General features: G+C 51.0%; 1 protein-coding gene across 3 annotated transcripts in view; it reads right to left on the minus strand.

Annotated features, from left to right (window-relative positions):
- Positions 1-1271: 1271 nt before the first annotated feature.
- The window catches only part of PIK3C2B (phosphatidylinositol-4-phosphate 3-kinase catalytic subunit type 2 beta), a 64635-nt gene continuing 48119 nt past the window's right edge, over positions 1272-17787 (minus strand). For all 3 annotated transcript variants that reach the window (XM_082702101.1, XM_082702102.1, XM_082702103.1), the window contains 12 exons: positions 17131-17260; positions 15377-15513; positions 11663-11832; positions 11008-11164; positions 10565-10674; positions 9449-9650; positions 8914-9038; positions 7831-7948; positions 6146-6227; positions 5643-5749; positions 3892-4020; positions 1272-3368 (listed from right to left, as the gene is read on the minus strand). In XM_082702101.1, the coding sequence (XP_082558227.1) occupies positions 3180-3368; positions 3892-4020; positions 5643-5749; positions 6146-6227; positions 7831-7948; positions 8914-9038; positions 9449-9650; positions 10565-10674; positions 11008-11164; positions 11663-11832; positions 15377-15513; positions 17131-17260 (1656 nt within the window). In that variant the 3' untranslated portion in view covers positions 1272-3179. The remainder of the gene's footprint in view (positions 3369-3891; positions 4021-5642; positions 5750-6145; positions 6228-7830; positions 7949-8913; positions 9039-9448; positions 9651-10564; positions 10675-11007; positions 11165-11662; positions 11833-15376; positions 15514-17130; positions 17261-17787) is intronic.

The raw sequence follows: 17787 nt of genomic DNA on the forward strand, positions 1-17787 counted from the left end.
CCGGGCTTCTTTTGTTTCTTTTCCCTGAGCAACCCTTCTGCCTCTACTCCCACCTCCCATCCCCACCCCCTGGGGGGGGGGTTCAGATTTCTGCCCCATTTGGCCAAGAAATTTCCTCAACTAAGACTTGCCAGATTCAAGTTCTAACTTTTAAAAAGGCCCCTTGGGACTTGTCCAGAACCGCAGTGACATCTCAAAACCACTTAGAAACCCGGCAAAATAGGTAACTTCTTAACTACTGTTTACTCCTGGAAGTCCCTTGGAAGCCCCCACAGAACTTCCCAGGGTGAAACAGGATACCCCACTGGAGAGTTTTGACAACTGGGTGAAATGCTTAACAAGGGTCACATGGCCTCCTTCCACTTGACGAGTTCCGTTCCGGGCCACGGTTCTGCTCTTGTGACTTCATAGTCATAACCCATCTCAGAGGTTCAGTTTCCTCTTTTATAAAACATGGTTGGCTAAATATCACTAGGCAGTCAACTTCTTTTCTTAAAGATTTTATTTATTTATTTGACAGAGAGAGAGATCACAAGAAGGAAGAGAGGCAGGCAGAGAGAGGGAAGCAGGCTTCCCACTGAGCAGAGAACCAGATGCGGGGCTCGATCCCAGGACCCTGAGATCATGACCTGAGCAGAAGGCAGAGGCTTAACCCACTGAGCCACCCAGGCGCTAAGGCAGTAGACTTCTTAAACGCAGAGATTGTCCTGATTTATCTTTGGGACCCTCAACCTGGTATGTTGTCCAGGGCCCAGTGCACAACTCCGGGAGCTGTATTCTTTGTGAATAGGGGCCTGCCACCATGGAGCACTGGTAAACACAGTAAATGTTTGTTGACAGAATGCATGAATGAACCATACTGACTTTCCACAGCAGCTGTAATGAAAAATGACATCACTTATAATACAGAACACTCTGAAAACTAACAAATACTACGCCAGTGTAAGGGGCCGTAATAAAGATTACCTATAAGATTGCCCCAGGTTTGGGGTCATTCCTATGTTCAAATTCCAGACCCAAGGTTGAATGGCTGTGTCCTTGGGCAAATCCCTGAATCTCTCTGAGCCTCTGTTTCTTCATCAGTGAAATGGGGATACCATTCACCTGACGGAGCTGCTTTGAGGGTAGATCTGGCTGACGAATGTGAAATGCCCCATGCAGTGGACCAGTGCATCTGAGCGGCACCATTTATAAGACCACCAGCCATTCATATCTCATCTTGTATACTGGCTGTTTTCATCAAAAACATAGACTGATCTCAAAAACGCTAGTTTTGTTTTTCTCAAATGTCATTTATTAGAAAATACAATTCCAGAGAAAGTAGCAGATACAAGGACATCTGGGAAGTGGGTACAGTACACAGATCTCTGTAAGTCAGGGGCATAGAAGGTCAAAATAAAATGAGCTACGGGCAAAGAGCCAGTAACGCAACTATGGTCCGTTCATCTGGAGAAGTTCCACTCCTGTCCCGACTTCCCCCACCCCCTTCCCGACAGTGGCAACCTGATCCTTGACAGTTTGAACCTAAAAAGAAAAGTTTAGATTTCCTTGCTACCCTGTGGCTTCTGTGAATGGAGCTTCTTTCTCCAGCTATGGAATGAGTCAGCAACGGGGGAATTTCTGATCCTTGGAGCTGACAAGGAAGCTGGGGATGGACGAGTGAGGGTACGCCCGATTACCGCCATGCCCCCATCGTGGGGGTACATGCAGCCAAGTCTGGTTTTAAAAGTTCCTATCAAATTCGAAGTCTCTCCCTCTTTTTCCAAGGAGTACAATGTCTGCAGTAAAGAGCAGGAGTGACTCGGATCCATCTGGGAGAGGATGAGGAGTCTAACAGCCTTGTCTCTCCCTCCCAGACCAGCTCCAGGGGATCAACCGCACCCTCACTCCAGGCTCCTCGCAACCAAAGAACATCACTGGAATCCCCCATCCCAGGCTCCTCTCCTCTACTTAGGCCTCCCTTGGGCTCCAGACTAAATAGGTTTATGGCCCCACAGAATGAGGGAAATTCTTATTCAAAAACAAAAGAAAATATATATGACAGAAATGGAGTTTGGGGAAAGCAGCACTCAAAAAACAGAGGTGTGGCTGGTGATGGATTCCACCCCCTCCACCGGCTCCGCCCTGGCCCACATCTGCCCCGAGAGGCCCCTGCCCAGGGCCAGGACGCCCTTGGGTGGAAGCAAATCTGAGAGCAGAGGCAGCACTCTATCCCGCTGGAGAAAAAAGAAGGGAGAGAGGCTTATGGAGGAGCCCCCCCACCCAGCATATGCACAGGGACAGGACGGTCCCCGGGGGGACTGTGAGAATGGAGGGGATAGAAGACAGTATCCAGGGTAAATCCCAGCAAAGTAGGGGAAGATGAGAGGAAAAACTCCCCGAGAGAGCTCAGGTCCCTGAATACAGGCCCTCTGCAAAGGCCCATTCGGAAGGCCCTTCCTTCCACACGTAGGTATCACAGCGCTCTCCTTTGGAGGCAAAATCAGAAAGGCCCCTCGCAGGCCTCAGTCCAGCACACCCGCCCTCCCTGCCCCTCCCCGACCTGCCCTCTGAGAGGGAGGGCTCTAACCGAGGACCCACTGGGCCCCTCCCCAAGTAAGTCCTAACAGACAGAAAAGCAAAAACGAAGAACAGACAAGTGAACGAAACAGGAACCTAAGAAAAAGTCCAATAAGAACCTTAATCATACAGAAAGTCCAAATAGTCTGCCACTCTTGCCTTCCGAGGCATATGTGAAGTCCCTTCTCACGAGGCTTCCTGTCCAGTCAGGACAACATTACTATTTCATTTTTTAAAAATAAAATAAAGATAATCCATCCCCCCTCCCCCCAAATGCTACTTCATACACCACCCCCCCCAACTCACCCCAAACCAGGCATTGCTCCCTTGACACAAGGTAAACTTAAAAACTTTGCTCCACCTCACAGCCTCCAAGGGGCTGCTCATCACGACCAACCCAAGTTCACTCGGCGGAGAAGGGGACAGCAGAGAGCATCTTACTCTCCCTCCCTTCTGTCACGGAGGCCCGATCCGCCTGGACAGAGAGGCGGCCCGCCAAGGGCGCTGCCCCTTGGCAAGGAAAGGACACCTGAAGCCGGGGCAAGAGTCCTCTCCCTTAGCTCCCCCAGCAGCCTAGGGTCCTGGGAGGGGAGAGGGGAGGAGGGAGGGCTCTGCTGGGCTCACAAGGTCTCGTGACTTCGAGACCCCAGTGCAAACCAGCCAGTCTTCTCCTGGGCCAGGTCCAGCTCTCGCAGACGGATGTGCACCTCCCCGAGGAGAACGTTCTCCCAGAATCCTTGCTCGCTCAGCACACTCAGCTGTAGCTCCCGCTGCTGCAGGTCTCCCTTGGGGATCCCATCGTACACCAGCTGCAAGCGCCCAGATGGGGAAGAGAGGGAACAGAAGAGGGAGACGCTTAGGGCTGTGGGGGTTTGATCCGGCTGAGGCTGAGACCACGGAGCTGTCCGACCACAATCGAAGGGGACAGAGAAGATATTCGGAACCTGAGCAGAGCTTTAAAAAACTTTACGGAGGTCAGGCAGGTAAGGGGCCACTGCTTATCGGGGTCACTGCTTATCGGCCAGGGACTCCTCCCCGCCACCCCGTGGGAGAGGGCCGAGGCCACGCTCCGGCTGTGGAATCCCGATCCTCAGGGCCAGCAAACTTGTTTATGGAAAGGGCCTGATAGGAAACATTTTAGGCTTTTGAGGCCCTACGATCTGGTCTCTGTCACCAGGATGCAATCATGCGGCTGTAACTGTGAACAGCAGCCACAGAGGACACTGAAATGGACGGGTGGGGCCACAAACAAATGAAATGAAATGGACTTGATTTCCACAAACAGGTGTAGTCGGCTAAGCCCCGCCCTAGCCCAGCTGGTTCCCCACCCACCATCTCATTGTAGGTGGGGTTGCAGGTTTTCCGGGCCACTTTGGTTTTCTTCTTCGTGGTTTTCTGAGGGTCAGGGAGGAGGTAAATCTTCACATAGGGGTCCGGGTCATTCCCGTCCTGCAGCAGTTGCTACAAAGGGAATGAAAAATTAAAAAATTAAAAAAAAAAAAAAAGAGAGAGAGAGAAGACGATTTCTAGGTCTGTGTCTTTATCGCCATTCCTGTGATCACCCCCAGATCCAGACTCTTCTCCCCAAAGCCTGGCTTCTTGTGAGGCACAGGAATGGGCTACCCAGCTCACTCCACTCTGAGAGAAATCTCTCCCATGGCCACAGGAGGCATCCTACCAAAACATCAACCTGATTGCCTGTAATACCCAGTCTATACTTTTCACTCAAATGCTCCAGGCATGCCATCCCTTGGTCTGTTTTGGCTGAGCCATCACGTCCCTATATATCTTCCTGCCTGGCCCAATGTCTTTGTCTACTTTGTCACTGGATCCGGGTAAACTCCAAGAGGTGGAGGAGGAGCCAGAGATGAAGCTGCTTGCTGGAGGCCAGCCAATTAGGGCTTCAGCTGGCCTGATCCTCTTAAAACTTAAACTAGATCTTGTCCTGCCTCTGCTCAAAAACCTTCCCAGGGTTCCTGTCTCACTCAGGGTAAGAGCCACGGTCCCGACTGCGGGACCCGGGCTCTGGTCCGCAGGGCACTCTCCAACCCCATCAGCCGCTCTTCCCCGCTCTGCTCCACAGTCTCCAGCCACAACAGCCCGGAGCACTTTCTGACACACCCCAGGCAAGCTCTTGACTCAGGGCTTTCGGACTTAACTGCTTCCTCTGCCCAAAACAATCCTCACCTCCTTCCTTCTGTGCTTGAATACCTCCTCATCAAGGAGGGCTTCCTTGACCCCTCTTTATAAAAGTGCCACGACTTTGCTCCAGCCCAGTATCTGTCCTCTGTTGCACTGCTTGCCGGAGCATTTACCACAATCTGTATGCACTCTTCCATTTAACCCCCCCTAACTATACCAACATTATCTTCATTTCAGTAAGGCTCAGAGTAGGGGCACCTGGGTGGCTCTGTCGGTTAAATGTCTGCCATTGGCTCAGATCATGATCCTGGGGTCCGGGAATAGAGCCCCATGTCGGGCTGTTTCTCCTTTCCCCCTCTCCCACACCCTCAACTGCTTGTGTTCTCACTCTCTCAAATAAATAACATTCTTTTTTTTTTTTAATATTTTATTTATTTATTTGATAGACAGAGATCGCAATAGGCAGAGAGGCAGGCAGAGAGAGAGAGGAGGAAGCAGGCTCTCTGCTCAGCAGGCCGGGCTTGATCCCAGGACTCTGAGATCATGACCTGAGCGGAAGGCAGAGGCTTTAACCCACCGAGCCACCCAGGTGCCCCAATAAATAAAATCTTTTCTTTTCTTTTTAGGATTTTTATTTATTTATTCAACAGACAGAGATCACAAGTAGGCAGAGAGGCAGGCAGAGAGAGAGAGAGAGAGAGAGAGAGAGGAGCAGGCTCCCTGCTGTGCAGAGAGCCCGATGCGGGGCTCGATCCCAAGTTCCCGAGATCATGACCTGAGCCGTAGGCAGAGGCTTAACCCACTGAGCCACCCAGGCACCCCATAAATAAAATTCTTAAAAAAAAAAGAAAAAAGGCTCAGCGTAATTAGGCTATGTACCAAAGCTGGAAAAGTACCACAAGAAAGATTGAGAACCAAACGAAGACTGTGCATCTACTTACCAAGCCCCGAATATGCATCACCATAATGAAGAGTTTATTGTTTTTGTAGGAGATGGACAGCTTCACCTCCCCGCCCACCTTCCCGACAGGCCGGGCCCATGAGCTGTCTATAGGGACAAAGAAATGCAAGAAAGGTCATGAGGCCAGTTTTGTCCCCATCTGGTGCCAGGCAGATGTTTCTGTTTTCTTCTCTCCACCCACCACCCCCATATCTTCACAATGGGTTCCTGATACCCATGGGGAAACTGCCAAGTGGTATCTGTGAACATGACTTAGAACTGGGTTGAGATGGTTTATGCAATGTGTGCGTGTAATCAGCTGAATATCATGACCCCGGGACACCTGCGTGAGGAGCTATGGGCCCCACAGCCTCAGTGGGAAGCCAGATCTTCTAGCCAGTAAGCAAATAGATAAGTCAAGGGAAGAGAACTGGGAAGGGGTGGGGGCAGGAGAAACTACCCCTGGGAATAGCTCAGAGAGGTTGGCAGGAGAAGGCAGCGTACCTGAGGACTTGGGAGCTGGGCTGGTGCCCGCAGCCTTCTCATCTCGGGGCAGGGGGTGAAAGAAGGTGTATACCAAATCACACTGAAATGAAATCGGAGACCGAGTCATTCTTCAATAAGACAATGGCCCCATTAAAAAAAAGGGGGGAGGGGATAGTTCCAGATTACAAGAGGCCTATGAAATGGAACAACCAAAGGTAGTATGCCCTTCTTGTTTGGATCATGGCTCAAACCAACCAACTGCAAAAACAATTTTAGGGATGGCAGGGAAACTCTGAATCCGGACTACATACAGGGTGATATGCTGTATCTACTGTAGTTCGATATGAATACATCTTTATTTTTCAGAGTTGCATAGTGACTACTTATGGATAGAATGTCATGATGTCTCTGACTGAATTTAAAACACTTCATGCAAAAATAAGCAAATATGGCAAAATGTTAACTGTTTTGATGATGGCCATTCGGGCACACATTGTACTGTTTCTCTGCTTTTCTGTTTGAAAGCTCTCCTAATAAAAAGTTTTTTAAAAAGGGGGAAAAAAAAACAAACAAAAAAACCTAGGTTACATTGGGTGGAAAGCAGTCTGTTCTTCTCTGCTGTGCCCTTCCCCATGGACACACATACAACTTTTAAGCAGAGAAATATCTGAGCCAGCAGAGACTATGACCATTCTTGGGACTGTTTCCTAACTGTGTTAGAGAAAACAAAAACTAAATGTGTGAAAATACCTACCTAGCATTAACAGTGGGGGGAAAAATGGACATACTCTAACTACCTCTCAAGAAGCAAATGGTTGGGGCGCCTGGGTGGCTCCGTAGGTTAAGCCTCTGCCTTCGGCTCAGGTCATGATCTCAGGGTCCTGGGCTCAAGTCCCGCAAGGGGCTCTCTGCTCAGCAGGAAGCCGGCTTCCCTCTCTCTCTCTCTGCCTGCCTCTCTGCCTATTTGTGATATCTCTCTGTCAAATAAACAAATAAAATCTTAAAAAAAAAAAAAAAAGAAGAAGCAAATGGTTAAGGAGATTTGGGTATTGCCAGTCAAAGTATTCATTTGGTACAGGTATTTAAAGTTATGCTTACTATAAATGCTAAGTGGAAAATACTTTATAGAGTGATCCTGAAGCCATGACCAGTATGAAACATGTGCATACAGACAGACAGGAAGGAAACATGGAAAGAGGATGAGATGGTCTGTCAGGGTTGGAACTCCTGATGACTTTGTTTTTACGCCCATTATAATAACAAACTGTAATACCATTTGCTTAAAAAAAATTGGGGGGCAAATACACACACTCAACGTGCTCCCTTTCTTCAAGAAGAGAAAGAAAAAAGAAAAAGAAAAGAAAAAAAAAAAAAGCCCTTCCTGCCCAAGATTCTGATCACTCCTAGCAGGCTAGGATCGCTTCTGATACCTGTCTGTCTCATAAATGTCTCTCCGTGGGCCCAGCGGCCTGCTTTCACTGCGTTTAAGGGAATGGCCCAAAAGGCGGGAGCCATGACCCTCCGTTCCGCTTCTTTCCTTGCCCCCTTTCTCCTGCCTTTCCTCTCTTAGACCCCTTCTCCTCCGCAGAGACACATCCTAAGAGCCAAGTCCCGTCCTTGACCGCCAGGGGGCACCCCACCCCACCCCATCCCACCCCGCCCCAGCGCCTCCAACGGTCCAGAACAGAGGAGAGCCCACCCACCTCGGCCACCTCGGGGGCTTCATGGGTCAAGTGCCTGATGTAGCGGTTTAACTCCTCCCTCCGCCGCTCAGCCACCGCCTCTCCCCGCGAGCGGCCAATCACGAAGCGACTAGGGAAGCTGGCGAGGCAGGTAGGCCGTGGGAATGCAGGAGAGGCAAGAAAGGAAAAGAAGAGGCGGCAGGCTTTTGTCACATTTCATTTGCACTGTCAGCGAGCTGACCCACATTTCTCAGCAGCCGGCCCCATTCCTCCCTCGGCTCCCCGGGGCAGTTCCAGGAACCACAGACGAGAAAACCAAGCTGGGGGCCAGAGTCCTAGGGCTCCCGCAGGGGTGCCTTGGGGCTCTGGAGGAGCCTGCAGTTTTCCCCATCAGGGTAAAAAATTCATCTGAAAATTCCTTTTAAAAAAATGCGTGTGGGCATACACAGACATAAAATTTACCATTGCAACCCTTACGTTCAGTGGCATTAGAAACACACATGGCTGTGCGACTGTCACCCATCCATCTCCAGAACTCCTTCAGCTCGTACAACTAAAACTCTGCACCCATTAAACAGCTCCCTAGTCCTCCCTCCCCTGCCTCCCTCCAAGCCCTGGTGACCACCATTCTGCTTTTGGTCTCTAGGGCTCTGCCTACTCTAGAAACTCATATAAGGGGAATATTACACGTATTTGTCTCTTTGTAACTGGCGTATTTCACGGAGCATAATGTCCTCGAGGTTCACCCCTGTTGTAGCAGGTGTCAAAAGTTCCTTCTTTTTAAGACTTAGTAATATTCCGTCACATATATGTGCCAAATTTTATCTGTTTATCTTTTACTCTCTAAAAGACAAGAAACTTTGAAACATCTCGAGATCCATAGTTAGTTCTCTGCCTTTAGCCCCTGTTTTCTCTCCAGGCAGGTGGACCCAAGCTGGTGTTTCAAGGCTGGACTGAGCGGGTCAGGAGACCTCAGCCAGCAAGGGGCGCAGTGTTACCACGCTCATTACCAGGCCAAGAAAACCAAGCCCATCTTGTGTCCGGCCATCTGGGACCCTTCTCCCTCCCTAGGATCCCCTCTGCGGATGGGAAAGGGGCAGCTACCTGGGAAGCTGGGAAGAAGGGAAGAGCAGCCGTAGCTTATTGTGTAATTCCTGGAACTCCTCAAATGTCCGTTGGATGTAAGTGGCCTCGTGGGCGTTCTCTCGCATCACCTTTACCACATAAACCTGCAAAGGTCCAAGTCTTAGAGAATATGTGCCAAATACTGTGCACCCAATGAAGGGAGTGGGTAAGGGAACAGAAGAGGGAATGGGAGTGTGTGTGTGTGTGTGTTAGGGAAGCCCACATTCCTGAAGGAAAAGGGAAAACACATCTCCAAAGCAGAAGATGATAGACAGTACACTTGCAGGAATCCGAAAGCAAAGATGGCCCGCATAGTTTCGTAGGACCCTTGACCCAGAGGCAACTACCATGCAACTCAGCTCCCTGAGTCCAGCAGCCCACTGGGACAGGGGAGAAGCTTGGTCTGCAACCGCTCCCAACTGCAGCGGCCACTACCCGGATGTGAAGAGACAGAACCCCAATACGCTGGAGGAGGTGGGGAGCAAGACAGGGTCAGACCGGAAAAAGCACTTACGTAGCCCTTGTTGGGGTGGAAAATCTTCTCATGGCGGCAGAGAAAAACATCACTGATGCGGCCAGAGCTCTTGAGCGTGTGTGTTCGGGGGGCGAAGGAAAGGGTCAGCCGGTCATCTGAGCCCGTGAACTTCATCTGAGCCAGGTTATGGATGAAAAAATTGAGCTTTGTGGCTACACTACCCAGGCTGCATTCAATCAACCTGTTGGCGCAGGAGGATGGGAAGAAAAGGGTGTAAGCATGGACCCAGGTCCCCACTGCCTGGACACAGAGGTCTCAGTAAGTACCCCCTAACACCGGCGCCTGACACCCAGCTCAGACAGAATCCTATTTCCCGCGTGACAGCCTTACAGAGCGCATGGCTGGCACGCGATTATGGATATGCACCATTATTCATGTGAATCCTGGGGTTTTATCTCCCCTCGCTGCCCAACTGAGCCGAAGACAGTTAAACCAACGTAGGAGTTAGGGATTCTACCACAGGGTCAGCATGAAAATGTCTACGTACAGAAGACCTCCAGCAACATGGAAAGTTAGCAAGCACTGTTCGCTCTAGAGATTTCAGATCAAAGGAAAAGGTTCTATGTGAGACCAACACAGAGAATCTAGTTCGCCAAGTGTCAAAAAGAGTGCACGATAAACGGAGGCATCGCCTACACGGACGGAACTGTAGACGTTGAGTATAGAGACACTTCCTTGCTTTCATACCGTGTGCCTCAAAACATTGCCAAGTGTGGGAAAATGGAACCACGGAGTTCCATGTTTGGGTAAGTGCAAGGGTTCTGACCCAGAGAGCTGAGGACTAAGAAAAATCCATGTTCGTCCCATAAACAAAGTCTCTGACTGAGATTGGAGAGAATAAGGAAGACTTAACAAGAGCTCTGTACACAAAGGGGAGCACCGTATGTGGACCGGAAACAGAGTCAGAGAAGTCAAGGGATTTCCCTAGAAAGTCAGAGGCAAAGTTAGGACAACAACCACACATAGTCAACTCTAGTTGGTGACCACCTGAGCTATGCCTTTCCCGTTTCCCTAGCCCTACTCCTGCCCATCAGGCAGCCTGGAAATGAGTGAGTCTGGGGGGAGGGGAGGCCGGTCTGGAGCATGGGGTATTACCTGGTGAAGTAAGTGGTAGCGTTGGCTTCTGTGTCCTGAGGTCTCAGAGCATCATACACGTACTTGAGGTCCTCCAGGTCCGAGAGCTCGGGGATCCCACAAGACAACATCTAGAAGGAAAGCAAAGATGGAAAGCGGGCATCTGTAAAACCAGAAACGCTTGCTCCTTCCCCCCATAAGGCAAGATTTTTTTACAACTAGGCTCTCTAACCCTCTAGGGGGTGGCAGAGGGATGCTGTGGCTGGAAAACCACAGGAATGGGGGGGGCTGGGGCAGGACGTCAGGCATCGCAGACACCACTGTTCCCAGTAGTCTGGGCCCTGCCTTTATCTAGACCTCAGAGAAGTAGATTTCTAGTAATCCTTTGAAGCAAAACAGGGGAGTCTTAAAGGTGGTGTCAGATGGTAAGAAGGAGGGGTTCAGAAAGGGACGGAGCTCCTCACCAGGCCCAGGAGGTTGAGGAAGAGGTGGGTGTGCTTGCGAATGAGGTTGTAGGCTTGGCAGCAAAGGTCAACAAAATCATGGAAGCGGCTGGAAGGCTTGTCACCCCCGTTGATGACATACGCCATATCCGAGGTGAAGACAAAGGGGGCACGGTCCCTGGGCCAAGGGGAACATACAGGTAGAAGGTCAGCCTGGAGGAGGAAGCCCCCACCTTGTGGGCTGCATCAGGGAATGGTTCCCCTCATCCCCTGTGGGAACCTGGAGAGATGGTACTCTCCCCAACTCTTCCCTTTCGCTTTTTCTACCTTAATCTCAAAAGACCCGCAAAGACGTCCTTCACGGATTCCTTGTCTGTGCATTATCAGTAATTTCTTTCCTGGAGAACTAACCGTATTCCCTTTGGCTGTGCTCAGGGCTCATTTTCCCTTGCTTGGGCCTCAGCGGGGAGGAAGAAGAGCTGGTCCCCACCGTCTTCTGGAAGGCCCTCCAGGGAGACTTGACCTCTTTCTCAGGCTTCTCTCCTCCGAAGCCGTGCAGCCCAGGGGCTCAAGGGCAGCCCCTTTCTGTGACAGGCCAGTGTTCCGCTCAGAACCACTTCCACGGACCTCCCCAGCCTCCACACGCAGCCTGGCTTGGCTGCCGCAGACCCCTTACCGCTTGATGTTGCCGAACATCTGCGCGTGGCCCAGGAAGCGGCCGAAGTCTATGTGGAACATGTGGCCGGTGGTCTTCAGCATGATATTGTCATTGTGCCGGTCGCAGATGCCCAAGACGTACGTGGCCACGCAGCAGCCTGCGCACGAGTAGATGAAGTTCTCCACGGCCTTGGGGGAGGGGAGCGGGGGACAGCAGGCGGATGGGAGGAGAGGACAGAAGGCGGGCTCGGAGGGACTCCAGGGACCACGAGCCCTGCAGCACCTCCCACCAGCCAGGTCAGCCTTCATCGGGGATGGGTGTGCACCGCCCGCCCCCACGCACAGACCCCTCTCTCCTGCCTTATGGGCTGTGAGGAGGCAGAAGGCTGGTGTGTCTCTCTCCACCACTCTATCTGCCATTCTTCTCCTTCTTCTAGGGAAACCGGCTGCAAAGACAGTGAACTCGCCTGGGAGCCCCGACTTGAGCAGCCCCGACTAACGTGACCCTAATGGACAGGAAGACGGATGTTTACCACGTTCCCAAACGCTTGTGACTGTCTCAACTCAAGCACGGCCCCGAGGCAGCCGACTTCCAGGTCCCCTCCTGACCCCACTCAGAATTCTCCAGGCTTCTCCCCGCCCCATAGACATCTCCCATCCCCAGGGTTCTTGGTAGCGGCTAAGTGCTAATCTAATTAAAGTCACTTCACCCCCGAAGAAGAGCTGAGGCAGTTTCACACTCCTGTGGGGTGGGGTGGGGGCGGGTTTACACTTGAGAATCCGACATCTCTAGTTGGTAAACTGTGTGAGGGATATTTTTAAGTACAAAGCAGGAGGTGGGGAGGGGCTAAGGGGTTAGGGCCACCTAATTTCATCTGGCCAACATCTGTCCCCTTATCTAAGAAATACATAAAATGAAATTAGCAAATGGCTACCTTTCACCCTCTGAATCCTCTTTGCGAGGTTTATAGAATCTCTAGGAATTCACGACTCTTCAGCAGAGGGGGAGAATGGCATTGCCAACAAGGAAATGTACAGACTTGAGAATGAGAGAAAGCTTCCCAGATAGAGAATGCGTGCCTCCTTGTCTCTCTCTGCATATTCCTCCCCATCCTTCAGGGCGGGGAGTCCCAGGCCCTCCCAGCTCCTGCAGACTCCTCCCGCTCTGAGCCCAAGACAGCCCCACTTGCCACCCTCATTCAGCCAGCACTCACTCTTTTCTCTCCCCGGGGTCCAGGGGTCTTAGCTCCCAGCAGCTTCTTGGGCATCCCCAAGGCCTGTGTCAAAACTAGCCGCACGGAATCCCCCACCCAGTCCCTTGTCTAATTAAATCAGCTGGCGAGTCCACAGGACTCTAAGAACAGAAAGTCTGCAAAGAGATCACAGAATGCACCTTCTGGAAGGAAAGGACGATTTCCAGGACAGGGAAATAGACTAATGGAAACAAGCCACTCGGTCAGGAGTACAACCTGTCACTTCCCAGTCGTGACCTTCATCTCCACCAACTTATCTTCCTGCCACAGACATTCTTTCCAGCTGGAATGTAACCGTTTTCTTTTCTTTTTTGTCCTAAGATTTTATTCTGAAGTAATCTCTACACCCAATGTGGGGCTCGAACCCACAACCCCAAGGATCAAGAGTTGCACACATGCTCTACCAACTGACCCAGCCAGGTGGCCCTACAGGGAACGCATGCTATCTTGACTCACAGGAGCTCCGTGACTGTGGGTAAATCATGACCTAAGTTAGGTGGAGTGTCTGCTGCCGCAAGTCTCGCCAGACCAAGGGAGCTCTCCTGATTTGAGGGGTTTTTACTTGAGGGATGTGGGCAACTCTCTCTGCTCAGGAAGTGGCCAGGAGACAGACGGTTCTAGTTCTTTCCTACTGGAAGTCAGCTGAAGAAACCACCAGCGCTACCCTAGCAGAAAGCCGAGACGAGCTGACAGGCTGCCTTTGGAAGGCTGACATTAAACACAAAGACACAGACCAATATCTCTATGCGTTCTTGTCATGCATCCTTCTGCCATGCTTATTATGACATAAGTCCAGCAGCAAGCACAGTGCCTCTGTGTGGTGGCCATGCCAGACCTAAAGAACACACCGTAGTGGGGTAGAGGGCCAGTTGGAAAGAATCCATATGCCTCCTGTCCAAAGGGTAGAGAGCCTCGAGATTGGCAATGTAGAGAGGGTGGGTTTTGAGGGATGGGGAGGGGAACACCTGGCTTTCCGGGCAGAAGGAACACGACCACCTTAAAGGTATCAGGGAAATAGGACTCTCCTAGGCTGGGGAGTAAGTTATCATTAAGAGGGGAGGTGCTGTGGACGGGACTGCAGGGGTGGGCCGGGCAGGATTACAACGCTATGTTGTGCCATGCTGTGGATGCTGGACCTATCTTTTAGGACACAGGGAGCCTTCGAGGAACCTAGAGCAAAGGAGTGACAGGAGCGGTTTTATACTTTATTGAAAAAGCCACCTCTGACTTCAAGCAGAGGATGGCAACAGAAGGAGAAGCATTCCAGGGGTTCAAGGACAGCAGACAGCTGAAAGGAATGGAAAGAAGTGGACAGATGTGAGAGATGCTGGGAGAGAAGAATCAACAGGGCTTGGTACAGCAGAGGCGAGCCAGAAGGAACTGTCAAGGAGACTCATGGCTCTGTCTTAGGGGACGACACAGAGGCTCACACCATTTACTGGCAGGAAACACACAAAAAGCGGGCTTCGAGAAAAGGGGAGACAGAAAGCTCAGGTTTGTCTCTACTGAGTTTGAGGTATGGGTGAAGTTCAAGGAGGGACCTCCCCAAGCAGGTGGCTTAGAGCACAAAGCTCGAGGGAGAGAGGAGGGAATGGCTTTGGAAGACATCAGCAAACGGGTGGTCCTTAAAGTGTTAAGAGCTGAGGAGCCGCAGGAGAATACAAAGAGAGCACAGCAGGCCAGGAATTAAATCCTGGTGATCGCAAACGTTTAAGGCCATCTAGGATCACCTAATTAGATGTTCACTGAACAAACATTCTGATTATGATTCGGCTGTCCATATCGGTTTCCCCTCTGGGATAAAATGCACTCATCAATATATATTAGTGTCGAGGTCCCTTGGAAGTTCGATGATATAAATGGGCATCCTGACTTACAGTCTACCTCTTAGAAGTTGGGGATTATGACTGGTTCCCTCACCATGAAACTGTGGACCAGCCACGGACCATAGAAGGCCACCAAGGCCCTACCACCTAGGAAGGTTCCACCTAAGGAACAGGCCAGCCTCCCTTTTTATGACCTCTGTCTCCTATCCAGCCTTCATCCTGGCTCCCGCTTACTTATAGCCCTACCCCAAACCAGCTCTGTACACCTGAGTGAATCTTAATTCACATGGTGAAAAGTGCCACTGATACCCTCCGAGGGCCCAAGAGAAACTGAACAGAAACCATGATTAGGAGAGATCCAGGCAGTTTCTCAAATGCTGCCCCCACCCCTCCTGCTCCCAAAACTCCATCTGCCAGGGGAACCCAACGGAGGTTTCCCAGCTGGACACCAGCAGATTTTCTCAGTCCACTTACCATGGTCATTTGACCCAAACCCTAGCTATGCGGAGGCACCTGTCAGCCAGGCAGGTTTCTTTCCTCCCGACACAGCTGAGCTGCCTCCTCTGTGCCCGTCCAGGCCTTGTCTTCTCATAGCCATGTGCCCGAGTCAGCCGCACCCCACCCCCAGCTGTGCCCCGTAACCCCCAATCCTACCTTCTCGTACTCGTCCTCCCCGGGGTTGTGCTTCTGCAGCCAGTCTGCCAGGGGTCGGTCCTTGAAGGAGCCGGTCACCCCGTGCTCCACCTGGATTTTCCGCAGCGTCTCAGCATTGGGGATCATCTCCACCATCCCTGTGAGAGGGGGCATTGGTGGGGCGCTCCCAAGCAGAGGCAAGGGGACTGGGTGGGGGGCAACTACGGGAGCCTTGCGGGATGCTTCCCTATAAATGAAGCCCGAGGATATTCGGACAAAGTATGATAATCAGGGGCAAAGGACAGCAGGTGGAGGAATACCATTCCCAAGCCTCATATTCCACGCTGGGACACTGCGGGGCCCTTTGGTCTCCCTAGTTCATTGCTGCCGTTCCTCTTTTGTTTCTAACTTTTACTGTTGGAATTTTCAGACACATATATGTGCATGTGTGTGTCTATATATATATATATATATATATATATGAACAGTTTATGAATAATTATTCATATATATGTATGAACATTTTTTAAAAGATTTTATTGATTTATTTGACAGAGAGAAATGAGCACAAGCAGCAGGAGAGGCAGGGAGAGGGAGAGGGAGGAGCAGGCTTCCTGCTGAGCAGGGAGCCTGACTCGGGGGTTGGATCCCGGGACCCTGGGATCATGACCGGAGCCAACGGCAGACGCTCAACTGAGCCACCCAGCAGCCCTGTATGAACATTTTATACATATGTACACACACACACACATATATGAATAAAGAGAATGGGATCATGGGTTCACAGCTAACCACCACCCCTTTCATTGACTTGTTTTGTTTTTAATCTCTTTTACGACATCTGTATTGGTCTACTCCAGGCTTCATCTTCGTGTTCCTTTCTCCTGAATTTTCTCATTTATTTGTTTTTGTTTTTAATCTCTTTTACGACGTCGGTATATCACCCCGTTTCAAAAATTGTTTTTACGGATCTTCTTTTACCTATTTCACTCAGCCAACCCTGTTTTTTCCTTTCTTACTGGAGTACGTTTTTTCTTTCTTTTTTTTTTTTAAGTAAACTTTGAGCCCAGTGTGGGGCTTGAACTCACAACCCTGGGTCACAAGCTCTACCGACTAAGCCCGCCAGGCGCTCCCTTAGAAATCCCAGACACGTCATTTCACTCATAAATATTTCAAGTACAACTAACAAGGACATAACCACCAAGGCCATTAGCACATCCCCAAAATTATTGATCATTCTTTAACCCAGTCTATACTTACATTTCCCCCTCCGGTCTCAAAATAATACCTTTTCACAGCTGGTTGGGGTTTTTTGTTTGTTTGTTTGTTTTTTAAAGATTTTATTTATGTATTTGACAGAGATCACAAGTAGGCAGAGAGGCAGGCAGAGAGAGAGGAAGAAGCAGGCTCCCTGCAGAGCAGAGAGCCCAACGTGGGGCTCAATCCCAGGACCCTGGGATCATGACCTGAGCCAAAGGCAGAGGCTTTAACCACTGAGCCACCCATGTGCCCCTGGTTGGTTTGAATCAGGACCCGAAGTCTACTCGGCATGTCTGGTGGTTACGTCACCAAATCTATTCTACTTTCTTCCAGGTCCCCTCTCTCTGCTCTGTCTTCCCTTTTATTAATGCCCTCCCACAGCTTCTACGGCAACAACCTTGCCAGTTTTGTTTTTCTGGAGAAGCACAGATGGGGAAGGGGAGGAGGGCAGTAATAAGGCAAGGGGAGCCCTCCACGCCAGCTGCCCGCGCGCAGCACCCCCACTCCCAGCTGACCTCTGCCCCGGCCCGTGGAGAAGCAGCGGAAGATGACCATGCGCATGTCCAGCCCCTCCTGGACCCAGATCTTGCTCATGATGCGAATCATCTGCAGGGTCAGCATGTCCTGGCGAAGGTCGTCCCCGCACTGGATGAAGAAAGTGACCAGAGCTCAAGTTCATCGCCTCCCCTGGCTCCCAGATGCCCCGAGAGACGTGACGACAGGGGACTACTGCCCAGTTTTCCCACCTCCCCTCTCGGCTCACACCGGGTCAAATGACCAGAGGTGGACCAGCCATCACGTCCGCCCCTGCGGCGTCCCGGCTCTTTCTTCAACCCCCACATCGCCATCTGAACTGAACTGAGATTCCCGATAGTCAAGACTTTTTCAAACATGAGTGTTTACACCTTGGATCCGGAACCGACACACAGCCAGTACACACATTACATGGTAGCATACATGTGTCTCCCGTCCCCCGCTAGATGACATGGTCTCAGACTACGGTTTACTTCTCAGGATCACGACTGTCTGGGTACAACTGTTAGGACGGACAGACCGTAGGGATCACCTCGTCCAACCTGCACCTGTTCTCTTAATTTCCTCTTCAACATTGCTGCGGGGCAGCCATGAAGCCTCTGCTTGAATACGCTCAGGCAGGAGCAGATCGCCACTGT

Source organism: Mustela nivalis (genome assembly GCF_964662115.1).
Source record: "Mustela nivalis genome assembly, chromosome: 16".
NCBI classification, from domain to species: domain Eukaryota; kingdom Metazoa; phylum Chordata; class Mammalia; order Carnivora; family Mustelidae; genus Mustela; species Mustela nivalis.